Source organism: Peromyscus maniculatus, chromosome 5, assembly GCF_049852395.1.
Source record: "Peromyscus maniculatus bairdii isolate BWxNUB_F1_BW_parent chromosome 5, HU_Pman_BW_mat_3.1, whole genome shotgun sequence".
Classification (NCBI taxonomy): domain Eukaryota; kingdom Metazoa; phylum Chordata; class Mammalia; order Rodentia; family Cricetidae; genus Peromyscus; species Peromyscus maniculatus.
Window position 1 is genome coordinate 16,708,098 of NC_134856.1, and position 24,820 is coordinate 16,732,917.

General features: G+C 49.4%; 1 protein-coding gene across 4 annotated transcripts in view; it reads right to left on the reverse strand.

Moving 5' to 3' along the window:
* The window catches only part of Nod2 (nucleotide binding oligomerization domain containing 2), a 43,231-nt gene that overhangs the window by 11,885 nt on the left and 6,526 nt on the right, over positions 1 to 24,820 (reverse strand). For 2 of the 4 annotated variants that reach the window (XM_076571740.1, XM_006971773.4), the window contains 7 exons: positions 18,059 to 18,161; positions 12,698 to 14,513; positions 7,880 to 7,963; positions 7,630 to 7,713; positions 5,778 to 5,861; positions 3,630 to 3,713; positions 2,967 to 3,050 (listed from right to left, as the gene is read on the reverse strand). In XM_076571740.1, coding sequence (XP_076427855.1) covers positions 2,967 to 3,050; positions 3,630 to 3,713; positions 5,778 to 5,861; positions 7,630 to 7,713; positions 7,880 to 7,963; positions 12,698 to 14,513; positions 18,059 to 18,161 — 2,339 coding nt within the window. Of the gene's footprint in view, positions 1 to 2,966; positions 3,051 to 3,095; positions 3,531 to 3,629; positions 3,714 to 5,777; positions 5,862 to 7,629; positions 7,717 to 7,879; positions 7,964 to 12,697; positions 14,514 to 18,058; positions 18,162 to 24,820 lie in introns of those variants that run through there. The other 2 variants (XM_076571738.1, XM_076571739.1) reach the window with 2 other exon arrangements.

A 24,820-nucleotide genomic window follows, 5' to 3' on the forward strand; every position in this document is an offset into this window, starting at 1 on the left:
ACAAAATCAAACTCAACAAAGATGACACCCATACTTCACACAGTGAAAGGTGGTGTCCACAAGCACTAGTACTAATGTCCTACAGGCTGTCCTAGGACCAGTGTCCTTTAAAGCCACTGAGCATCACCCAGGAATTGAACCAACAGCTAAAGCATTTAAATCCAAAAAATACCCTACATGAGGAAAGAAAGAAAGAAAGGAGGGGCGGGGGAGGGAGGGCAGGCAGGCTTCCAGAGGCTGTAATGCTATTGAATACAAACCCCAGTACCAGAGGTGGGCTACATCCCTGTGAGTTGTTGGCCAGGAAAGCCCCTGAGGACCCTCAAATAAAAACATTGCTACTGCTGTTGTTGCATGCCAGAACTAGACAGTAAGACCCTACTGCTGAAAACGCTGCAGGCACATGCTTTCAAGACCACTCCACAAAGGGGAGCTCACATCTGGTGTTGTAATCCAGTGTGGCTGAGGAGGTCATGGGTCCCCATCAGAAAACAACTTCTATGGTTTTTCTAGAAGGATGTAGTGTGCCTGTCCAGCTGTCTTCTAAACCCGTGTTTATGCCCATAGATCACTGTTGTTGTCAGCCTCAGCTCATGACCACCAGTGAAGCTCCGAAGAACAAGTCACTGTTACTGTGGCATGGTGGCCTATTTCTTAGCCAAAGGTGGACATCTATCATCATCTCCTCCAAGGCTCAAAGACATTGCAAAAGGCGACAAAAAGGACGTAAGAGCCAAAAAAAGAAGTGGAGTGTTGTGCAACAGTTTCTTCTGTGGGAGCCCACAAGGGATTCCTAGTGAGACCTGAGCTTGCTTTACACAGCAGGGCTGTATTAGAGAATGGCTTGACCATGTGCATCATCACCAGGTATTTGGGATGGTCTGCACTTGGCTCTGCTGGGGGGAGGTCTTTTGTTCCATCCCTTGGCATTCCTTTAAAAGCCCATTAGTAGAGACAGAAGGGGCTGGTAGGTTTTTGACTCAGGCCCTCCTGAGCTATCCTGTGTTTCTATCTGTCTCTCCTCTATATTTCTATCTACATATTCCTCATTTCTCCTTGCTCAGGAGTACCCTGGGGGAAAATGTGAGGGCAGGCTGTAGGGAGCCGCTATTCAAAGATGGCGCTGGCTTCCTGGGAGCCTAGCTGTAAACAACTCCATATTTGGCTATGATGCACGAGTATGGTAATTGGCCTTATGTCCTCAGCCTATCCCGTGGCTCCCCGTGCTAGCATTCTGGCGGGACCCAATCATAGTACGGCACGTTTGCCCGATTCCCTTTATAAGCAGCTGCAGTTGAGTCCTCGGGGCCCCTCACCTCCCGCTCTCCCTTAATCAAGAGGCGCTCCAATAAAGTGTGTTCTGAGAAGGATCCTCGCATGGTGGTCGTTCTTCCTCGCTGGCCGAGGAGCACGCCGCAGCAGGCCTCCCATATTCTTCCTAGATTAAAACATTCCACCCTAAAGCTCCTTCAACAGAAAGGTAAACAACTCAAAATAGCTTCAGGAAGTCCCTGAAACTGATCAGATTCACTACACACACACACACACACACACACACACACACACACACACACACTCCAGTGTAAACAACAAAAGCTCCAAGTCCCTCTCAGAGAACAAAGCTGAGCTACAAAAGAAGGCTCTTGAGACCAGACCAACTGCCTGGAAGAAACAGAAAATGGCCGAGCTGCCTGGAAGAGGTTTAGACCAACTGAGACACCTGGAAAAGACACTGTCCAACCCACTGAGCTGCCTTCAGGCTGGGCAGTGGGCTCCAGATTGCCAGCTTTGTGTGCTCTCACCCATGCTGAGGTGGGCTTTGAGTCTTTTCTACTCCTTAAGTGACCCCTTACCCACATTCCTGTAAGTCACCCCAATAATACTCAGGGTCCACCAAGTTGGACTATGGTGGCATCCGTACTTTGGTATGTCATGGGCTCCCTATGACATCCGGGGTGAGCAGACGTGGGTGTTACACCTCCCCAGAAAAAGTTCGTCACACAGCACCTCCACACTGTGTTGGTGGCGATCCTTTGAGTGTCTACGCTTTGCTGTTTCCTGGAGAAGTCACTCAGTATTTCCTCTTACTGCTGAGTCTGGCACTGCAGAGACTCCCCTGGAGTTGCAGACTGGCAGCATCTACAGGACACGTAACTGAGGTCTGTCCATGTTGGAAGCACACTTTTTGGCTCTTCTTTCCATGTTCCCAAACCCCACTCCCCTTCTAACAGCCAGTGTTCCGAAGAACTCAAACTCACGTTGCAATACTAAGCTTCCCAGGCACTAGTCCTCGCGGTACTTCTACCTGTTGCAGATGTTGACAGCTGCAGTAGTAGCAGCAACCCCACCGCCACAGCCGTAGCATTTATGAAGCACATACATATGGCAGCGGCTATATTAAGCATGTACATATGGCAGGCATATATTAAGCTCTACCAGAACTACCTTCCTTAATTCTTTTTTTTTTTTTTTTAAGACAGGGTTTCCCTGTGTAGCTTTGGAGCCTGTCCTGGATCTCGCTCTGTAGACTAGGTTGGCTTCGAACTCGCAGAGATCCTCTGCCTCCCGAGGGCTGGGATTAAAGGCGTGTGGCGCCACCACCGCCCAGCCCCTTCCTTAATTCATAAAGCGCCTATCTCCAGCTGGAAGCATTCTTGCTTTCGGTTCACAGGTAGAAACTTGTCATCTGGGGATTACTTTAGTTTACCCACTTGATTCCAGAGTCTGTGGTCTTCACCACTGTGGCATGTGCAGGCAATAAGTGAAACAGCAAGCCAACATATCCATGTCGATAAAAAGAACTAGCAGTGAAGCCAGGCTCTGCCAGCTTCACACAATTCAAAGCCAAAATCAATTGATCAGTCATCCAGGCTTAGCTTACCCATGCAACCTCCCATGAATGAGGCTATGCAATCAATAAAGACCAGTCCCCGCCTCCCAGGAGCCGGGGAGTCCTCTCAGCTCACCAGAGTTCCTCCAGGGACCTGTTCTTCTCCAGCATCAGCGCTAAGGCTTGGGCACCCTCGATGCCAATGTTGTTCCCCACCAGGCTGGACATAACCATGGAATAAACATGAGTCAGAACTGACCTTTGAAGGGCAAATGACACACTCGAATAGTGTCCCCCGTCTTAGACATACTAATTGATTACAGTGCCCCTTAAGGCCAGGAGCAGCCTACAAACCCTCCCCCAACTGGGCAGCCATTTTCAGTAGACTAGAACAGGTCCTTAAAATAAAATAGGATTTCTGAGGTGTGAGGGGGGGGGGCAGTAGAAAGGAGATAGGGGGAGGGAACAGAATGAGAGGGAGGAGGGGAAATTGTGGTTGGTATGTAAAATAAATTTTAAAAATCTAATAAAAGAGAAAAAATAAAAAGATAAAATGTGAAGGTTTCAACTCACACACAGCCTTCAATTTGCTGACAGGGAATCATGGCCCTAAAAGGAGGTGATTCACCTCCAAATTCACCCCCAGATCCTCAAGTTTCCTGGTCCCAAACCCAATGGTCTTTCTTCCTTACTCCACTTCCTAATTCAAGGGAGTGCATACAAAGTTCAGTGACCTTCAAAACCATCCCAAGGACCTAGTTCCCCCTATGACAAAGACAAGACACACCTTACAGCTTACCTGAGCCACACCATGCTCTGGTGACCAGCCACAGCTTCAGCCAGGGCTTGGGTACCTTTGTCACCCACACTGTTGCCCCAAAACCTGAGAAGTCAATAGGGTATACTTCAGACATGTGCTGATGTGCTTTGTGTGGGGCCACTCTACCCCCAGGGAGTTATCAGTGGTCCCAGCAAAATAGACCTACCACCACCTTCTTAGTAAAATGATCAAACTCCACTTAGACCCTTTAGTGACATTACAGACTTAATAAAGGCTTGTGGACCCACCCTCAGTGAAGAGGAACTCACCCTCAGTACTGAAGGTTGGTAGACCCACTCTTGGGTGATGGAGAACTCACTCTCAGCTCTTGGACCCACCCCTCGGTGATGGGGAACTCACCCTCAGTAGTAGTTCACATGGTTGAGAATTGTTCCTTCCTGATAGCTTTCACCAGATTTAGTTTTAGTTCAGATTTGCTTCCTGGTAGCTTTCACCCAGAAGTCTCTAACTGTTCTCAGAACAATGGTGTAACTACCCAGAACAATGCTAACTCCTGCTGGACAAGCCAGCTTTTCATCTCTTGCTCCTTCTTAATCCCTCTGTTTCTAGGCTGTTCAGCTCCTTCACCTTCCCAGCCATTCTCTCTGACCCGCTGTGGCTTGGACACAGTTCCCACATTCTGACCCAGTGTCACACATTGAGGGACTTGCCCTGGAATGCGTATGTGTACAGATGAACAAAGACCGCTGCCCTCGTTCACTACGTGAAATAGTTCGTTTTGATTGCCAGCTTCACTGGGCTGAGAAATATTTAAGAGATAAAGCCCACCTCTGCAAGTGTCAGTGAGAGTGCTTACGGCAACAATCTGATGGTGTGAAGGGTATGACCTAGCCAATAAATAAATCCCCTGATGGATTCATAATGTGACATTGACGGGAGGTGGTGAACTAGGAGTATGGCCCACAGAAGAAGAAGATCAGCTGGGGTATGTCCTTGGGACCATGTATTGCCCTGGTCTCTTCCTACATCCTGCTTCCACTTGCTGATCAGCCATGAAGTGAACAGCTCTTCTCTCCCACAGTTCCTGACACCATGATGTTCTGCTCAAGCTTAAGGGGCTAAACCCTGAGACCATGAGTCAAAAATAAACATATCTTCCCTAAAGTTGTCTGTATCAGACATGTTAGTACCGGCAACAAAAGTTAACCCATACATTAGACTAAGTCCGGACTGAGGTGTGGCTGTGTGAGAACACTGCTCTGGGCACCGGGCACTGTGACAGGGAGACAAACAAATCTGGGGACATCCCACGTGCACATCAAATAGATGAACTAGAACCAGGCAACCAGCGGGATGCTCCGCAACTCTTCTTAAAGTGAGGCCATGCTGTCTGAAAGATGCCCAGACTATGTGGTGAAGCAAGAGGAGGGGCCAGGCTTACAGAACAGTCTGCATCCCATGTGAGTGTTGGAGTTCCTGGTGCAATCCCTGGCCCAGACAGATGTCTTTAAAAAAAACCGTTAAATGGGACATAAATGTCCAGATGTGGCTGGTGAGACCTCAGGCAGAAGGGAGCCCCATGGGGCTAAGACCTCATTCTGTGTATACTCTGTTGCTGCTAACACAGCTAGAAAGGGTGTTGACTTCAGATGAGCGGTCTCCTTCCTGCCTCACACTGAGTTCACGGGCAACTAGACTTCACGGGCAACTAGCTTGCCAGAGCAATGAGTCAAAACATCCGGGCCCTATAGTTACTCTTCTCTTCCTGCATCTTGGATTCCTCAATCCCCAGTTCTTGACAACTGACCCGTCCCTTGGAAGCACATTAGATGTGTCATTTTGTCCCTGGTGTCCTTGAGAAGCACAGAGTACTTCTGAGGGCAGCCCAGTCCTGAGCACCCCTGACGACTAGGAGGCTCAGATCCCCAGTTCAAGGCACAGCCCTCTCCTACTTCTAGACCATGAATTTCCTCCTTACCAGGTGAGGAGGTGAGCAGAGAGGCAGTTCAGAAGCAGCCTAGCACCACCCACGCTCACCCCAGCCCACCCTTCCATCTGGAGCCACGGCTGCCTGTGGGCTCTTCAGGTGAAGCGCTCGCCTGCCCTGAAGTCTTTGAAAGCCACACATTTCTTCATGTGGACCCCCCATCGTTGAACCCAACCTACCCCAGGAACTTCAGGGAGGTGTTGCTCTTGAGCCCCTGGGCCAGCACCTGAGCTCCAGCAGCCGTAATGTGATTGTTCCCCAGCCTGAAAGGAAGACGCACGAGTTCAATGGAAGTGCAGCCCGCTGGTCCCTGGCCTCTCCTGGGGCGTGGCAGTGGCATGCTGATCTGCAGAGCTTGCTGACATCTTGACTCCCACCCTGGTTCCTGCCCACTTGGACTTGGTTTTTCCAAATAGACCTGGGCAGGGGTCACAGCAGAAAGCTGTCCTGGGAGCTGGTTTCCCTAGGAAACTGACCCATCTTTGCTTCTTGGTTTCAGTCATCCTCAGTCTACACCCCGGTACGCCCCTCCCCCATGACATCAAACCCGCTGCAGGAGGGAAGGTGGGGCCCACGAGCTGCAGTAATTAGCAAGGACAAGATCACAGGCTATAACATCGCTGGATCTAGTCCCCTCCCCCCACAATAGTCCAGAGCTGTCACCCAAGACGAGCCTTCTGGAATAAATACAATACAATTTCATCTTTTCAAGGCACTTTAAGCCACTCTAGCTCACAGCAATATTAGGGTAGGTGTGACCATTTCATTCCAGGAAGCATGTGGTACCAAGAAAATACCCCAAGACCTCTGCTGGGCAAATCAGGTTTGAGAGCACCCCAGTGGTTTTATGAACTCTCTCGGAGCTGCACCAGAGTCCAAAATACTTCCTCCCATCCATCTTCTTCAAGCAGGGTCAGCCCCCAGCCTCCACATCTCCCTCCCCATTTTCCCACCCGTGGGCATTTTCTGCTCATATAATCCCTTCTTTGAGGACTGAACTAACATAAGGATGCGCAAGCTGGAAGCTTACATAATTTACCCACGATCCTTCAGTCTCCGAGCTTACTATATAAAGCATGTACTGTACCAGCTCTATGCATGTTAACTCCATCGTGACAGCCTTTCAGATGGCTGTAACCATGATCCCCATTTTAAGAAAAGAGATGGGGACAAAAACATTATCTGACCCAAGGTCATGCAGCTAATAAGGATTAAAACCAGAAGGCAACCTAGCTCCAGGGCCCCTGCTTTCAGCCAAATGAAAGCACCATTGCTGGTCACAAACCTAGGCCTCTGGTTCTGGATCCCACAGCCCATGCTAACCCACAGACTTCCCTGGACTGCTGAGTCTGGGGGAGCGCGGGGCGGGGGGGGGCAGTAGAACAGAGCTTTCTATACAAAGTAGTACCTGTGACCTTGGCCTTTGTAGCCCGTCTGAGATGAGTTAAATGACCAAATTTTAAAATGGCATCCCTCATCCCCAAAGGCAGCCAGCAAATAATAATAATAACAATAACAATAACAATAATAATAATAATAAGTGATTCTTCACTGTCTTTGCTATTGCCTCACAAATCTTAAGAAGCATGACTATCTGAGAGAGAGACTTGAGAGAGAGGCACTAGGGACTTGGGGTGTATCTGTTGATCTCTGGGTGGAATTTCAAACCTTGCCTGATGAGAGCTGAGGAAGCTTTGGGGACAATTCAGCAACTGGGTACCACAGCTGTGACAGCAAGCATAGGTTCGGTGTGCATCCGAAAGAATGTGCAGTCTTCATTGACACTGAGTGGGGAGAAAGACCTGGAAACTCCCCACCCTAGGGACCAAACGTCCAAGAGACAGGAGCTCCTCAGCCTCAGTAGTGCAGAGCACGCCATGGCATCTGAGAAACAAGCTCAAAGCGAGACCCTTTTCTGGACGCAGTCAAGGGTCACCAGCCACTGTGGGTCACCCCACGGTCCAGACCAGAACACCTGAACTCAGCTATGGGGAACATCAGACCCAGATAACAAGGGAAGTCAGCGCTCACCTCAGTGACAAGAAGTTCTGCTTGTGTGCAAGGAGCTTGGCCATGGAGGAGGCGCAGCCATCCGTGAGTTTGTTGTTGAAGAGCCTGCTGGGTTCCAGGGAAGATGGAAACAAAGCACATGACCAGCAAGCTAACCGGGGTGTCTTCCTCTCTTCCCAGGAGCCACCCTGCATCCTCCAGCCAGGTCACACCTGGTCCACCCCATCACCCACTCATAGCTGCCTCAGTGGCCATGCCCAGTCCGACTCACGCTAGCTTCTGCAGCTGCTCACAGTGAAGAGCATACTCAATGAGTGTGCAGATACCTCGATCTGAGATGTTGTTATCTCGCAAACTGAAAAAGACATGGATTCAGTTAAAAGTAGAGCTAGTAAGAGAAGCCCCCAAAGAGACTCTCACCTCCCAAACGACAACCTCACTGTGCTTCTGGGAAACAGGACAAAGCACCCTGTACCCCTCCTCCAAATCCCTGGCCAGAGCTGATGGTAGGGGACAGTCCAAGGAGTGGGGGGACCTTGAGCCCCCTCTTTGAGAGGCCATGGAGTTAATTCCAAGCCCAGTTCCCATCTTTGCAAAAGGGTAGTGACCATGACAATCATCCCACATAAGGCTGTGAGGTGGAAAGGAACCGACCCGTGGGAGAAGCAGCCAGAACAGGACAGAACCACCTAGCAAGCAGATGGCAGACCGCTAGATGAAACACAGCGGCTCAAATCTTGGAAACATCCTGGGTTCATGAGCGCTGCTCACCTCCCTTTGCCCATCAAAGGCCTGCATGTGGGCAAGCCCCTCCATCTCCTCTAGGGACCCTGGATCACAAGGTCATCTGAAAGCTTTCCTAAAGTACAGCTTCTCAGGCCCCTACATGGAACTGACAGCCCAGGAACCTGTACTCAATGAAATCAGAAACCTGTATACTTTAACAACCATGCCCACCATTCTTTACCATCAGGCAAACTTGAGTAGTCCTGACTAGACAGTTACCAGCTCAGGTGTTAGTCCCCCTCGTCTGGATGTCCTGACCTGGATCAGCTATTCACTAACTGTCCAAGTTCGATTTCTATTGCTGTGATAAAAACACCATGAACAAAAAACAACTTAATGGAAGCAAAAATTTATTTTGGCTTATGGTTCTAGAAGGACAGGCATCTATCATGGCAGAGAGGCATGGCATCAGGTAGGCACGGTGGCCAAAGCATGGAGCATCCATCTTCAATGGTAAGCACAAAAAGAGAGTGAACTCCAAGTGGCAAGAGTCTTGAAGCTCTCAAAGCCCACCCTCAGTGATATACTTCTGCCAGCAAGGCTGTGCCTCCTAAACCTCCCCAAACATCACTGCTAACTGGGGACCAAGTGTCCAAACACCTGCCCCTATGGGGGCAGTCTCATTCAAACAATGAGAATTGCTAGCTGCAGCTCCCTTCATCTGCAAGAAAGAAATGACCATCCTCAGTAAACTGTGCCCATACAGGCCCCTGAGCACCGTACAGGGAAGAGCCCCCTGAAATCACAAGTACATCCCATGTACCAGGCATTGCTCTGTGGACTTCCCATCAGTAACATCACTACTCTCACCCCAAGCCCACGCAGTAGATCCTACGTTATGTCCTCCAGAGAGAGAAGATGAAGCACCAATAAGTGACCTGATTTGGCTGAGGCTGCCCAGTGCTGAAAGGGGTGAGCCTAAGCAGTCCGACTGCCAGCCTGCCCTAAGCCCAGCACTGTGCCGCCTCCCCAAGGCTTCTCTCGGCTCTCAGAGAAATGGCTTTCAAGCTGCAGGTTGTATGACTTATTAGTGAGTCCCACAGACGATTCTGAAGGTCCTGAGCAGAATTTGAAAGCTGACATAGAGCAGATAAAAGAAAGCAGAGTGAGCCGGAGCTAATAAGGGAAGTCCTTTCACAGAGCTCTTGTTTTAATTCTACGGGCCTGCGCCTGTGCACTCTCTCTCTCTCTGAGTGGAACAGGAAACTGAAACCATCACCCTAGAGGCAGAGAGAGCAGAGTCTAAAGAAGCCTGCACAGGAGCACTTTGCAAGTAGGGTTTCTTAGAGACAAGGATTTCAGTTGGCATGGAAACCCTTCCAGTGGGGAGGATGGGGAGGATGCAGACTCACACCGTGGGAGCGAAGCCTGCCCCTCCTTCCCTTCCACTTTCGTTCCTCCCTCTTTGTGGCTGTGCTACACACACACACACACACACACACACACACACACACACGAAATGCCAACCATTTCTTGGTTGTACATAGGTTAAGAACAGTGGAGCTTAGTCAAGGCTTTAACTGCTGCGTTCAAATCCGCTTTCTCTTCCTAATGTAAATCCCTGAGGTGATTAACTTGTAAAGTGCAAAGGTTCACTTGGACACACATTTTTGGAGATGTTAGTCCATTAGTTGGCCTTATTGCTTTGGGGCCCGTGTTGAGGCATCACTTCATGACCAGAAGGTGATGGAGGAAAAGAGTATACATCTCCAGCCAGGGAATAAAGCATAAAGGAACGAGGGGGGCTCCTAAAACCCTTTACAAGGACACACCTCCAATAATCTACAGACTTCCCACAGTGCCCCACTTCCTAAAGACGACACCTCCCAACACATGGATCCCCGAGGGACATCCATCCATCCACAGCAACCACGCAAGGCACAAAAAGCTGACTCTTACATATTCTCACAGGGTAAGACTTCTGGTGTTGGAGTCAGCAGCTCACAGCTACACAACTTCCCAGGCCCAAAGCTTGAGCCTATGGACAGGAATTACTGCAGCCCAGGAATCTCCTATACAACAAGCATCTATTCGTGATACTATCTGACCACCAGGAACTCAAACCAGGCCAGCCTCCCTTTCTCTGAAACAGACAGACCCACAGCCTCCCAGACCCCTGGGCCCATCAGCACACAAGATCCTAGGAACATTCTTAATCACAGAGAGAGGATCATTTAAACATTCCAGAGATGGGTGCTGAGCCTGGTAGACTCTATCTGTAACTCCGGTACTGAGGAGTTGGGGACAGAAAGATCACAGGTTTGAGATCAGCCTGGACTGGCTGAGAGCTCATTAAAAAAAAAAAAAAATCCAGAGATGACTTGCACTGAGGGTCATCCAGGCCAGTATATCTGATCTTCAGAAGTTCATGGTTTGAAAGTATGGATCTACTATCAAGGAAGGTACACACTCATATTTCCACCAGAGCGGCTTCCACACCCAGGTGTGCAAATTCTCAGTCGAGGTATCTTGTTGCTCCCTTCCTGGGGAAATGGAACACGGTACAGACCATGTCCACTCATTTCCCTAGTCAGATCCATGTTCTTCTCTTAGCTCTTGATGCTGGGAGGCAGATACCCTAAGACAAAGTCAGGCAGGCTCAGCCTCCCTGCTGGGCTCAGTCAGCAGAAGCACAATACTGGAAGGGTAAAGGGGCAGACAGAAAGGGCCAGGCTTTCTAACCTCAGATGCATCCCTTCCTAAAGACTCTCTCCAGGTCTTCTCTCAGCCAGGAAACCCTCCTTGCCTCAGGCCTTTCCCTGGAGCTCTTCCTAATTCCCATCCACAAGTCTGCAGTCGCTTCCATAGACTTCCTTCCTATTTCCCAACTTAAGGGCAACATCTGTTTCCTCAAGACCCAGATGGAACTATTCATATTTCCAGTATACAGTTCCTGTATACAATAGAGATCTATATTATCTCCATGTACTGTACATTATATTGTGTTATGAACTGGTGACTATGGTCCCTGTGTAGGGTAGTCAGGTTACCACACACTTTCACGCAGGTGTCTGTGTGTTGTGGCTTTGTCTCAGAGCAGATAAGCTTTCCTAACACCCACAGGGATCTTGCCTTTTGCAAGTTCAACTGAGGTTATCTGCAAGGAGTGCCAAAGCCTCAGGAGGCTGTTTCTAGATCTTAACTGTGGTGTACAACTTCCTCTTTCTGATAGGCTCCAAAAAATAGCAGGGCGTCCCTTCTCAAGGCAAACAAGAAGGGTAGTTGGGAGCTGCGATCACGCTGGTCGCCAGGCCTGGCCATACCCTCTGCCTGTGTCTGACTCCAGACGTGGAAAGAGGTCCACACATCCAAGAGCACAGATGTTCCAAAGAGCAGAGCCTCGTGTTTCAGCCACGGAGCAGAAAGCAATATGGGGCGTGGAAAGTTCTCCAACGGCTTTCTCTCAAGACCCCAAATTCCCATCTTGGTGAGATATTAACGACTCTGATGGGGTTCAAATCACTTCTGATTTGAAGCAGTCCCCAGTACAGACACAAAACTTTGCATCGAACCTCAAGCCTTTTCCAGAGCATTAGCAGTGCACCCACAGACAGGGACCAGGAGACTCGGAACCAGAAAGGCACGCTTTGTGAAAGCCGTTCTTGTTTCCCGTACGATTCTGGACAAGTGACTTGACTTCTGTGAGCCTCAAGTAAAGGATCATGGTGGGTGCTGAGCCCAGCATGGTTGTGGGAATAAATGAGGCCATTCTGGAAAGTGTAGCACAGTGTCAAGTATGCGATGGCCAATCTCGATTGTCAACTTGACACACCTGGGGAGAGGGAACCCCAACTGAGGAACTGCCTCCATCGGCTTGGCCGGTGGGCATGTCTATGGGGCATTTTCTTGATTGCTAAATGATGTAGGAGGGCCCAGCCCACTGTGGGTGACACCATCCCAAGGCAGGTAGGACCTGGGATGTATAAAGCAGCTAGCTGAGCAAGCCAAAGAAGCAAGCCAATAAGCTGCATGCCCCCATAGTTTCTTCTTCCCACGCCTGCCCTGGCTCCATAGATGATGGATGGGAACCTGCAAGGTGAAATAAACCCTTTCCTCCTTAAGTTGTTTTTGGTCAGAGTGTTGAATCACAGCCACGGCAAACAAGCTGGGCCAATGGCTACCGTTCTCTGTACTGAAACTGAGCTCCAGAACAGAAAAGGGTCTGCTGGCTGGTGTACGGAGGATGGCAGACCTGGGATTGGGCCCCGATTCCTGCATCCCAACTCTGTACTAGGCTTCTACATCTAAACTCTACAGTAGCATCTGCCCACAGGCCCAACCAGCAAGACCTCGTCCCACTCACTACAGAGCCGTGCAGACACCAAGGCAGGGCAGCAGCTGCTCCACTCCAACATCTCCAACAGAGTTGTGGTCTAGCTGCAGGGACACAGGCCGCTGGAGATGCCGCAGCACAAAGGCCAGGGCAGCACACTCCGCAGGGCCCACTCTGCAAAAGGTCAACTTGAGGTGCCCAATGTCCAAGCGACGCACGGCCTCCCGCGCCAGCTGCTCCTCCTGCATCTCGTACAAGCTGCGGATGAGCCAAATGAAGCCAGGCATGGCATGCATGCTCTTGGCCTCACCAGGCACGGCAGGTGGGATGTTGTGGAAGTGTTCACGAAGGCTCTGAGCCAGAGAGGAGCGGACACACGCCTGGCGCTGCAGTAGCACCCTCTTAGAGATCTGGCATGCGGCCAACAGGTCCCGATGTTCCTTGGACAACAGCCCTGCTAGGAAGGCTGCTGTGATCTGCAGGTTGTGTGGCTCAGCCTTCTGTAGCAAAGCCACTTCACTGCCCTTCTTGACTCTGAAGCCCTGGATACACAGACTGGGCAGCAGCCTACCCAGCAGTGAGCTGCCCAGCCGGCCACAGCTGAAGAGGTGCCTGAGTGAGGCTGCCGATGTGTCCGCACTGACTGCCAAGTAGAATGCGGCAAAAAAGCACTGGAAGGTGATGTGCAGGAATTCCAGGGGTGCCTTGCTCCCAGGCACCACACTTTGGGCCCGTACCAGGAAACCAAGAGAAATATCATCAGAGTCAACCTGTGCTGCCTGGAGCTGCTGGACTGAGAACACGTAGCAGCTCAGGGCCAGGCCCCGGAGAGCCAGGTGGCCAAGGTGCAGGAGGGTAGGGAGCCGACTTTGAAGGAGCTCAGGTCCCGGGCCGAGGGGGTAGGAATCTGGAGGGGAGGCATGGAGCAGGAAATGCTGTAGGATCAGGAGGTACATGTCTGTGCTGGTCGTTGGGAACCCCCCATTCTGCAGCAACAGTTCCTGGTGGCATCTGGACACCATCCAAGAGAAGACAGGGAGGTGACACAAACCATGCAGGGCGGATGTGGCTTGGAGCAGGTGGATGAGGCGGTCTGCCACTCCAGGTTCCCGGTGGTGCTTTCTCAGGTACAGTGCGATGCCCTCTTCCGAGAAGCCCTTCAGGTGGCATTCTGTACGGACAAACTTCCTGAGGAGCGCTGATACAGCATCAGGGCGACTGGTCAGCACCTTGCAGGCATCCTTCAACAGGTTCCCCTGAAGAAGATTGAAAAGCAGCGTCTGGACTGACGTGGGGTCAGTCGGAGAGCAGTGACGCTCCCGGTCTGTGAACCGGAACTTGAACTCATCCAAGCCGTCGAAGGTTAACAGGACACGGTCAGGATGGTCAAGGAGGAATTGGAAGACATCATGCTGACCAACGTCGGGCCAACAGCAATGCTCAAAGAGCAGCGTCCTTAGAGACAGTGGTTTGGCCATGCATTGCAGCTGCCGGCAGCTGAACGGGAAGACGAAGAGAAACTCCTGGAAGTTCTGCCCGGTCGCCCACAGCAAGTGCAACCGCTGCAGGAGAGTACTCTTGCCGCTGCCTGCCTCCCCCACCACCAGGACAGTATCTGCATCCTTGTTCAGGTGGCCATGGGTACCAAAGAGTTCCTCCAGGCCCAGGATGGCAGGGCTCTTCTGCAGGGCCCCAGCTGTGCCCACCTCTGTCCGCAGCTCCAAGGTGTTCTCCGTGTATATATCCTCCAGGCAGAGATTCTCTGACCCATCATAAGTACTGAGGAAGCGAGACTGAGCTGCCACCATGGTCCTCAGCTTCGATATGAACCTTTGACACTCAGCAGCTGGGATATAGAAGAGGCAAATGAGGGTGGGGATCATGGTCATGATGGGACCTATGCAGAGAACAGCCTACATGGGGGATGTGATTCGTGGCTCAGAGAGAAGAGCTGGTGGGCATCTATCCTGTCTTGCCCACTTATAAACTGTGAGCTTTGGGGACAGCCACGGAAGCTTCCTAAACCTGGTTCTTCCTCTGCAAAGCAGGAAAGTGTCAGAGAACTTTGACATGGGCAAACAGGGATGATGCATGGCACCTGGTAAGTATAGCATCCAACACAGAGACATGGGCTGCTGTCATACTTAACATGCACACTTGAAAGTACTAGGGAGGGTGTGACCCACAGGATATGTAGCCTGAGTCATATTCCTGTTGGGTGGCCTGAGAGACCATTCAGACTCCACAGGGCTTAGGTGTCCAAGCTCTGAAGTCTGACGCCTGGGCCCACCACCTGCTTGACAAGCTACTTGGCCTTGCTAGGATCCCGTTTTCTTATCTATAGAAATGGGGGACTATTAAAGCCCTGATTGGAAATGTCCCCACAGGCTTAGGTGTCTGAATGTTTGGTCCCCAGCTGATAGGACCGTTTTGGTAGATGTGGAACATTTAGGATACAGGGCTAGCTGGCTGACATGGTCCACTGGGGGAAGGCCTCAAAGGTTATGGCCTGGCCTACTTCCACCGGAGCCTCTCTGCTTCCCGTCTGTGGCTGTAATAAAATCAGCCTCTCATGTTACTATGCCTTGGGTCAAACTGCACCAGCTACCATTCCTCCTGGCCACGGCAGACTGTCCTAAACTGGGAGCCGAAACAAGCCTTACTCTCTCGAGTTAATTCTGCCAGGTACTCCACACGACGAGAAAAGTGGCCATGGCTGGTGTGCAGATCTGATTCCTAGAACCCATGCTGTGTTACCTTATATGGCTAAATGGACTGGCCAGACTCAGAGGCTGACTCTGGGAACTCAGGGTCACCAGGCGCCTGCGCCGAGTCCTCACCAAGATCTTCTGATACTTCCTGTTCCTTCTTCCTCCTGCCCCTCTGCACCCAGAGCCCTACTGCCAATGCAAAGCACTTCCTCCTGAGGGCTTAGTTCCCCTTTCAGGAAATAGGGAAGGGTCTGTCAGAGGCTCAGGCTGTCAGGACGTCACATCACGGGATGTCAGCATCATCACCACCACCCCATGACCTCAATGGCACCAGTAAGGCCAGCCCATTTGTTCTCAACTCAGAGGCAAGCAAGTTCTTACCAGAGAGCTCTTAGCCCACCAAAGTACCTGCAGAGCCAAGCCAAGCAGGTGCCCCATGCTGGCGTCCCTTCTTTTTATTGTCTTTTTTGATACAGGGCCTCACTATGGAGCCCAGACTAGCTTCAAACTAGCAATCTGTCTGCCTGAGCCTCCCTAGGATCTGGGATTAGAGGATGCGCCGCCACACCCAGTATTCAATCCCCTTGTTCCCAAAGGTGAGGATCCTTGTGGCTCTTTCTACTCCTTGGCTGTATCAGAGCACTGATCAAACACCAAAATATACACAGCCTCCTTTCTGATTCCCTGGCTTACAATGCCAATCTCTAGCCATCACCAATATTACTAAAAGCTTCAAACAAACAAACAAACCCAGGCCTTGGCAGGATGGCCCAATGGGTAAAAGTACTTATCACCAAGCCTGATAACCTGAGTTCAATCCCCAAAATCCATCTGGTGGAGGGAGACAGCCAACCACTACAGGTTGTCTTCTGACCTCCACATGCATGCCATGGTGCATTCACATGCATGTGTACATACACACACACACACACACACACACACACACACACACACACACACACACACACGAATAAATAAATAAAAATAAGTAGATATGTAAATAAATGTAAAATGAAAATAGAGTAAATTAAAGAATGTCTCATTTTTATTTTAAAGAAAATAAACACAATTTTTACTTTTTTTCCCCCTTGAGACAGAGTCTCATGGCTTCTGACTTGTTGTTGTTGTAATGGAAGTTGACCTTGAACTCCTGATCTTTCTGCCTCTAGCCACAGGTGTCTGCAACCATGTTCACCTGCTCAATTGTCATCTTTAGAAGCATCTCACACCAGGGAACTGAATAATGCCTATATGGCCAGCTATACTTGATAACATTGTTAGCAAATGCTCGCCAAGGGCCATACTGGCTACCGTACAGTGATGTCCATCTCCTGCTCTTGTATGGAATAGTTTACACCTGAGTACCAAGCACGGGCCTCCAGTCATCCTGCTCACAGGCTTTCTTCCACATAGAGGGCAGGGCCAGAATGATAAGCCCATCTGTTAGCTCTGGGCACATAGTTCATGGACCTTCAGTCCACATTAGCTTCCTCCTCAGTTGTGTGGGAACAAGATGACTGGGAAAGTACCAGGCTTGTATCCTCTCTGCAACTGATGAGTTCTTCTCCCAAGTAGGGAAGGTGGGGGCACTGCAGTGAGACCCACTCCCTGTTCCTTTGTGGTGATATCTTATCTGTGCTAAAATGTGGTGCTATTTTATTTGTATGTTAATAAATAAAGTTTGCCTGGAGATCAGAGGTAATAGCAAGCCATTAACACAAAAGTCAGGTAGTGGTAGCACACACCCTTAATCTGATGACTTGGCAGGCAGGGTCTCTGAGTGTTCAGAGACACACTAGGGAACAGCCAAGTGTGGTGACACACTCCTTTAATCCCAGTACCAACCATAGAGACCTGGAGGTCTGTACAGACAAGCAGTGACAAGGAAGTAGGTAGCTGGGCTAAGAGCCAATGAGAAGACAGACTAGCAAGGCAATAAAAGCCTGGGTAGACAGGAAGTAGCTCTCTTGGGAAGCTACAGCAGCATGGTGAGTTAAGGCTAGCTGGTGACTCTCACTATTTCCCTGATCTCTAAGGCTTTCACCCCTATATTTGGCTCTGTGTTTCTTATTTAATAAGACCATTTAGAAATTTGTCTACATTCCCTGCCACTCAAGTCTCAGTTTACTTATCTGAAAACTGGAACATAGCAATATCCACCTCTCAGGACTGTTGGTAAAGGGTAGAGAATGCCCATAAAGTCCATGGCAGGCTCTCTGGCATGTCTTAGCCCTGCCACCCAGGCCTCTCGAATTACTCAGCTGGTGAGCGTAAACATAGATGAGACTATATTCTCTAAATTTGCCCGGTTATGAATTCCAGATCATGAGAAACTAGGTTTTATAGATCAAGAGATCCCAGCCCTGTCTGTACCTGGTGTGGAATGCAGTTTGGACAGCAAGGTATACCCGTAGCTGGCTCTCCACATACCATGGCTCCCGTGAACACTGTGTAGTTTAGGAAGCAGTGAAAGGGGGAGCCACTGTGTGGTCCTCCTTTGAATCTTCACTGCTGCCCAATGAGTCAGGTCGCTGCTAGGCTTCAAAGGGAGAAGCTGAGTCTGGGGGAAGTTACGCACTAATACGTTAGTACGTTAGCTGACGTGCACGTTGCTCTTTAACCAGGAATCTGAGTGGACTTCCTTTTCTTTTCTAGTTAACCAAAAGGGACAAATACATACCCTCAGGAGGCAGGGGCAGAGAGGGTAATTCCTTGATGTACTGTAGAAGGAAATCAGCCAGTCCATTTGCCTTCACTGTGGCGAGATCAAGCAGCCTTCTTGCCTACAGATGAAGAAAGGGCCATTACTCTTTTCAAGAAGACTGACGGAGGACTCGTGTGGGAAGGTTTCTGTTAAAAGTTAGACATCCCTAATCTGAAGACCCCCAAATCCTAATGCTCTTGAATCCAAAACCTTTTGAGTGCTGACATGATGTCACAAATGGAAAACTGGAACACTGTAAAATTGCCATATGTACATGAAATACAAATGACTTCTGTAGTTAGACAGGGTCAAGCTGCCAAGATACTCATTGTTTATGGAAATATTCTAAAACCCCCAAAATATCTGAAACACTTCTGGTGCCAAGCATTTAAGATGGAAGAAAGTTCGCCAGTAATACAACTGTGTACACAGTCCTCTTCTGTCATGATGAGAGCCCAGGAGAGGAACTCCAACACAGGCTGTATTTAGCAAACACCGATACGTAGTCGTGGTTGGTGAAAGACACACACAGCCAGCCTGGCTCCTTCTCAAAACCCACTGAAGGGAAGAAGAGCTAAAAATCAAATAAAATGAGACAAAGTAAATAAATACATAAACCTACCAACCTACAAAAGCAGAAAAAGGTTCTGGAAGCTGTAGACCACTTGAAAGGCAGGGGGCCTCACCAAGTCCTGTGGCCTGAATGTTTGAACTCACTCTCTGCACAGAACCCACTTTTTCCAGCCTCCACTGTCCCCCTGAATCTGGGACCTGCACACCCAACTGCCCATCTTCTTCCTCCACTTAAATGTGTCCTAAGCACACACGCATGCTGGCCACACATCTGGGTACATCTGTCCGGCCCACAGCCTTCCTCATCCCTGCTCAAGTCCCCTCCATCCTTCTAGCTTTTCAGCCCAACGTCTGAAGTCACCTTGCAGTCCCTTCTCTGCACTTCATCAGCACATCCTGTGGCCTCCACCTTCAAAGGACCAGAATCAGGTTGTCCAACAGAAACAGAGCCCAAGGCATACAAGCAAGTTACATGTGCACTGAAGCCTCCTAACAGCCACATTCTTCAGCGACAAGTAATAAGTGCACTTAAGCTTAGTCACAGAGCACACTTAACCACAACATCCAAAATATTGCCATTTCAACACGTAAAAAAAATAGTGAAATGCCTTGCTTTTTTTCTTTTCTGTTAAGTCTTCCCCAGCTGCTACATTTAGACTCCTGGTGTGGCCCGGCTGTGTGGCAGCGTACCCAGAAGCTGATGTCTACAAGCTGTGGAGCCCTGCACCCGTGAACCCTACTGCTGTCCTGCTCCAAGGCATGCTGTGGTTCCCCTGGAAACAGCATAACTGCCTATCTCTCCACTGCCCCTGCCTGCAGCCTATCCCAGCACCACAGCCAGAGGAGAGTGCTGCATGGTCAGAGGTGAATACTTCACAGGTTAGTCAAACCTCACAGCCCTAGCATAAACACCCCAGCTATGGCCCTAGACTAGTAGAGGCCCAAGTCCAGTGGTAAGCCCTCAAGATCCAAAGCAGACCAGCATCCTTGCCTGTGACCCTGAGGACCCAGACTGCATCACTTCCTGACCGCCTCCTCTTCTTCCCCTTGAATGCTCTTCCTAGCACTGGTCTTCCTCCCATTTAATGAGCATGTCCAGTATGTTTCTACTTCAGGACCCTTGCTGACTGCATCTCTGTCTAGAGTGCTGACACCCACCAGTGTCTGTCTAACTCCCTCGCCCACCTTAAGTCTTCCCTCAGATTCTACCTTCTCAATGAGAACGCTCTAACAACCCTATGGGAAAATAAAATCACTATTCCCCACCCTGGGAACTCTTAACAGACAGGGTCCACTCCTTTACTAATTGCATGTGGCACCTTCCAAACTCTGGTCTATCCCCAGCTGAAGTGTGAGCATCTCCACAATAGGTTTTCTGTTTTGTTCACTGAGGTAGTCCCATGACAGAGACAGTATGAAAGGACTCATTGGATGGATGGATGGATGGATGGATGGATGGATGGATGGATGGATGGATGGATGGATAGGTGGATGGATGTGGATGGATGGGTGGATGGATGGATGGATGGATAGGTGGATGGATGTGGATTGATGGGTGGATGGATGGATGGATGGATGGATGGATGGATGGATGTGGATGTGTGGATGGATGGATGTGGATGGATGGATGGATGGATGGATGGATGGATGGATGGATGGATGGATGGGTGGATGGATGGATGGATACATGGGTGGATGGTAGAAGACTCCTGAAGGCTAAGTCCTAAACCAAGAATGTTGCTGTTGAAAAGCACATCATGTGCATCCTACAGTCTGCCAAGAGCTCTGCCATGGCAGCATCAAGTATGTCTGTAACACAAGGAGAGAGTGAAGACAAGAAACAAGTCAAAGACTTCATGACATGGATCACCAGGCTTTCTTCCCCACTCCAAACCACTAGCTGCTGTCCCTGCCTGCCATGGCAGTCTGGAGATCTGCATTCTGAAAGGATGAAAGAGGATCCCAGGACTGGGAGAACCCAGGCACAACTAAAGAGTGGCCGCTACACCCCAAAGCCAGGGTTTAAATAACCACCTGCAAAATAAGTGCCAAGCTACCTTGCCACTACCCAAGCCGTTCATCCTCCAGGTTCCCTTTACAATCACACCTTTACCCCTGGAAGGAGGCTTTCTATCTGAGGAACCTGGTAAAGCCAGGAGGGAAGGTCTGTGGATAGAAGCATTGCCATTTCCTGACCATCTATTGTAGAAGTCGCAGTAGAGAGGTTTCACCTGCTTGCTCAGTGAGTTTCACAATCTGTCATTTTAATACTAAGACAGACAAGCAAGGCTTACCCATGCCCAAAGAAAACACCAAATATGGGAGATCAGAGCCAAATTAGTGGGGAAGGGTTCAAAGGTTTATGCAGGGAGCAAGTGATGTCACACAGCGGTAGAGCAATTGCTTAGCATGTGCAAAGCTCTGGGTTCCATCCCTAACACGAAAACGTATGTAGTGTGAATAAAACAATCCCACCAACCATACAAACAAAAACCCCAACTATTAATATCATTCCGTCTACACAAAAGATTTCATCCCTAAAATAAGAGCAAGACACTGTAATAAAGGAGCAGAAAAAAAGAGCCTTACACACTGCAAATGTTAATGCAAAGATGGAAACTTCAAGAGTTCAGAGATGCTGAAAATACCATGCAGAAAACAGCACAAAGTTGGCTGTGGTGGCTCCTGCCTGTAATCCCAGTACTTGGGATGCCAAAGAATAAGGATTGCCTCAAATCTGAGGCCATCTGTGCTATATAAGAGTTCCAGGCCAGCCTGGGCTACAGCCACAAAAGGGCACAGCAATGGGAAAGGGAAGAAAACTGGAGGATTCATCTAGACATTCCAGTGTTCAAGCAGCTGCAGTTCCATAAAGAGAGAAGCAAGGGAGGCCTGGTGGTGGTGGCAGCGGTGGCGGCGGCACACGCCTTTAATCCCAGCACTCAGGGGGCAGAGGCAGGCGGATCTTAGTGAGTTCCAGGCCAGCCTGGTCTACAAATCAAGTTCCACGACAGCCAGGACTGTTACACAGAGAAACTCTGTCTTGAAAAACGAGAGAGAGAGAGAGAGAGAGAGAGAGAGAGAGAGAGAGAGAGAGAGAGAGAGAGAGAAGGAGGAGGAGGAGGAGGAGGAGGAGGAGGAGGAGAAGAAGAAGAAGAAGGGAGAGGAGGAGGAAGGAGGAGCAAAGAGGAGGAACAATATGTTATAATCACCAGTAGACGCATTAGATGAATTTCTCAAATACGAAGATGTGAGTTCCTGAATTCAAGCAGCCTCTTGAATGCCCAACACTCAAGATAGATGATTACAAAATTTCAGCATATCATGGACTAAAAGAAACTTAGACTAGTTTCAGAAAGAGATAGAAAACGATCTTTGAGGTCTTCGTGGTAGCTCCAAACAGGGAAGATAACAGAGTAACGCCATCAAAATTCCAATGGAAAATGACTGCCAGAATGTTTGTTTGTTTGTTTACAGTGCTGGGAAAAAACCTGGGGTACCACACGTTAGCTCTCTACTACTCAGGTATAGCTCCAGAGCTCTTTTTACTTTGAGACAGGGTCTCACTAAATTGACCAGATCATCCTTAAGCCTACTCACTCTGCAGCACACACAGTCCTTCCATTTGCTCTCCCCCTGCCCAGCCTCCCAAGTAGCTGGGATTACAGATGTGCCATTAGGACTTTATCCTTAGTCAAACTATCAATCAACTATGTGGGAAACTTTAGACACTCAGAAAATTCAATTCCTAAACTGTCTGTCAAAATAAACAAACAAAAACAATAGACTAGGGGACATATGGTCTACCAAAATGGAGTAAACTAGTCTAGTCAACTGAGGACAATGGTGTTGTCCACAGACGTGCTGACCTGTTCCTGGGAGTCAGAAGCGGCTTTAATGAGCTCAGAGCAGTCTGGGCAGCACAGCCCACTTCCTCAGACCACATTCCCAGTGATCCTTCCCACATGCCTCACATATTTTCTACCTGATGCTCCAGTTTGAACAAGCAGGATTCCCCCAGACTCACCAATGACCTTGTCACTGGGTCCTTGATAGACTCCCAAGGAAGGAGAAGACAGATCATGTCCCAAGAGCCTGGTAAGTCACTTTGACCTGGGAGCCTCCAACTAAGAAGAAAAGGCAGTGTTGCTACTCCCTGGCATAATTATGTTTAGCTTGCTATTTCATTTTTTAAAACAAAATGTACGGTTTGGAAATTTCCAGCAAAAAGACACAGAAACCATAAAGAAGAGTGAAGGAATGATTAACAGACAAGTCAGATCATTGGTTGCCTCTACCGGTTGCACCTGAAGGACAGGGCACCAATAACATGCGGTTTCTTAATCTGGATGTGGGCATATGAAATGAAGACATATGAAAGGTATACACTATTTTATAGGCATGATACATTTCCTAATTTGAAACTGTTTAAGTTGATACTATGACAGGAGCAAGTAAGTTAGAGCTCAGTCTGTCACCTCAGGCCTGCTGGCTTTAGCATCTGCATGAGTCACACGGACAGCTGGTATCACAGTTGGCGTTGCCAGCCTGAGGTTTCCCAACAACTGTTATCCCCAGCTGAGCAAAACTACACGACGCTTTCGCATCTTCTGACACAAAGGGAAGTGTACACTCCCTGGAAAGACACAGACCTAGATTCAGTTTCTAGCTGGCCCTGCCCAAGTGGGCAATTTGTTCTTCATTCTCAACAGACACAGCCTTCGTCACTGGAAGGATGGAGCAGGGCTTAACTGGGCTCCTAGAGAGAAGGCTGGTCCAGCGCCCGGTGCACACCCGCCCTGTGTACACCTTCCCTGCACCTGCTCAGGAAACAGGGACAAAGGGGGCTCTTTAACTTGCATTCTGCTTTATTCCACAACATGTTTTCAGTCCCCAACCTTCAACCAATGCTAGCCACCTCTAGAAAGAAATTAAGAGGTTAATGCTAGAGACATGTTAGCTGGAAATACTGTAAGTGCCACCTACACTGAGTCAGATTGAGCCACTGAGGGAAAGAAATCCAGAGATCCAGGAAAGCCAGAGCTGAAGGGAACTAAGAAAAGTAGATTTGAATCATTTAACTTCAGCCTGTGGGACCCCTTTGTCATCTCCAGATCCTCAGACCTGCTATCCAGTGTCCCGTCCCTCAGCTCACTCCCTCATCGTCAGTGTTGGCTTCTGCCATCCACTGCGTCCCTCCTTCCTTTCTTCCTTTGGACACAGGATCTCACCACATAGCTGTAGCTGGCCTGAAAATCACTGAGGGCTGGGATTAAAGGTGTCCGGTCCCACTTCTTTCTTGGGATGGGGTCTTTGCTCACTGAAATCCAGCCTTTCTCCTTTCCAGCAGAGTAAAGGCCCCTCTGTCCTGCTGCATCCTGTAGATTTGGTAAGATCATACTCTCCTTTCTGTTTCCTGGGTATCTGCAGGCATCCATCGATTGCTTCTTTGGCCTGTGAGTTATCCCATTTTCTTTTCTTGAACAATCTCGATACTTCTGGTATTCATGCTCCCATCTCCTACAGGACCTAAGCATCTGGTGGCATTCTTCAAACCCTTCAGAGAATCTCTCCCTGGATATACCGCTGAACACTAGGTCAAAGGTGACGAGCTCCAATCTGGTAACTTCTGCGTGAGCTGATTCTGACCTCACGAACGGTCACGGGAGGCACCAAGAAGGGAATGCCAACAGAAGGCACACTGGGGCATACCTTCAGGCCCCATGTGCAGTAGTGAGAAGGCCCAGGTCATGCGTGTTCTGTAAAGATTTAGCCACCTTGAAAGCAACACTGCAAACAGAGACGCTCCCTTCATCCGCCTCAGCCTTTGCTCACCCAGACGCACCTGAAGTCCAGCTCGCCGGTCCTTGCACTGAAATGTAGTTCTAATAACTTATTTATTTCATCAACAAGCATTGGCCAAACACCTATCGCATGCAAAGCTCTCAACACAGCCAACTTTAACACAGAAAGCCTGGCATATGGTGAGCCTCACAGATTCCGGCTGAATGAACGAGTCAAGGCCAAAGTCCACCACTGACCTCCCCTTCACTGCTGCAGATTTCCCGAAACTGTAAAGTAGAATATTACTATTTCCCACGCTTCCCAGGCAGCCCGAGAACCGCCGTTCACAGGAAAATAGAAGTTTCAGGAAAACTCAGCGAT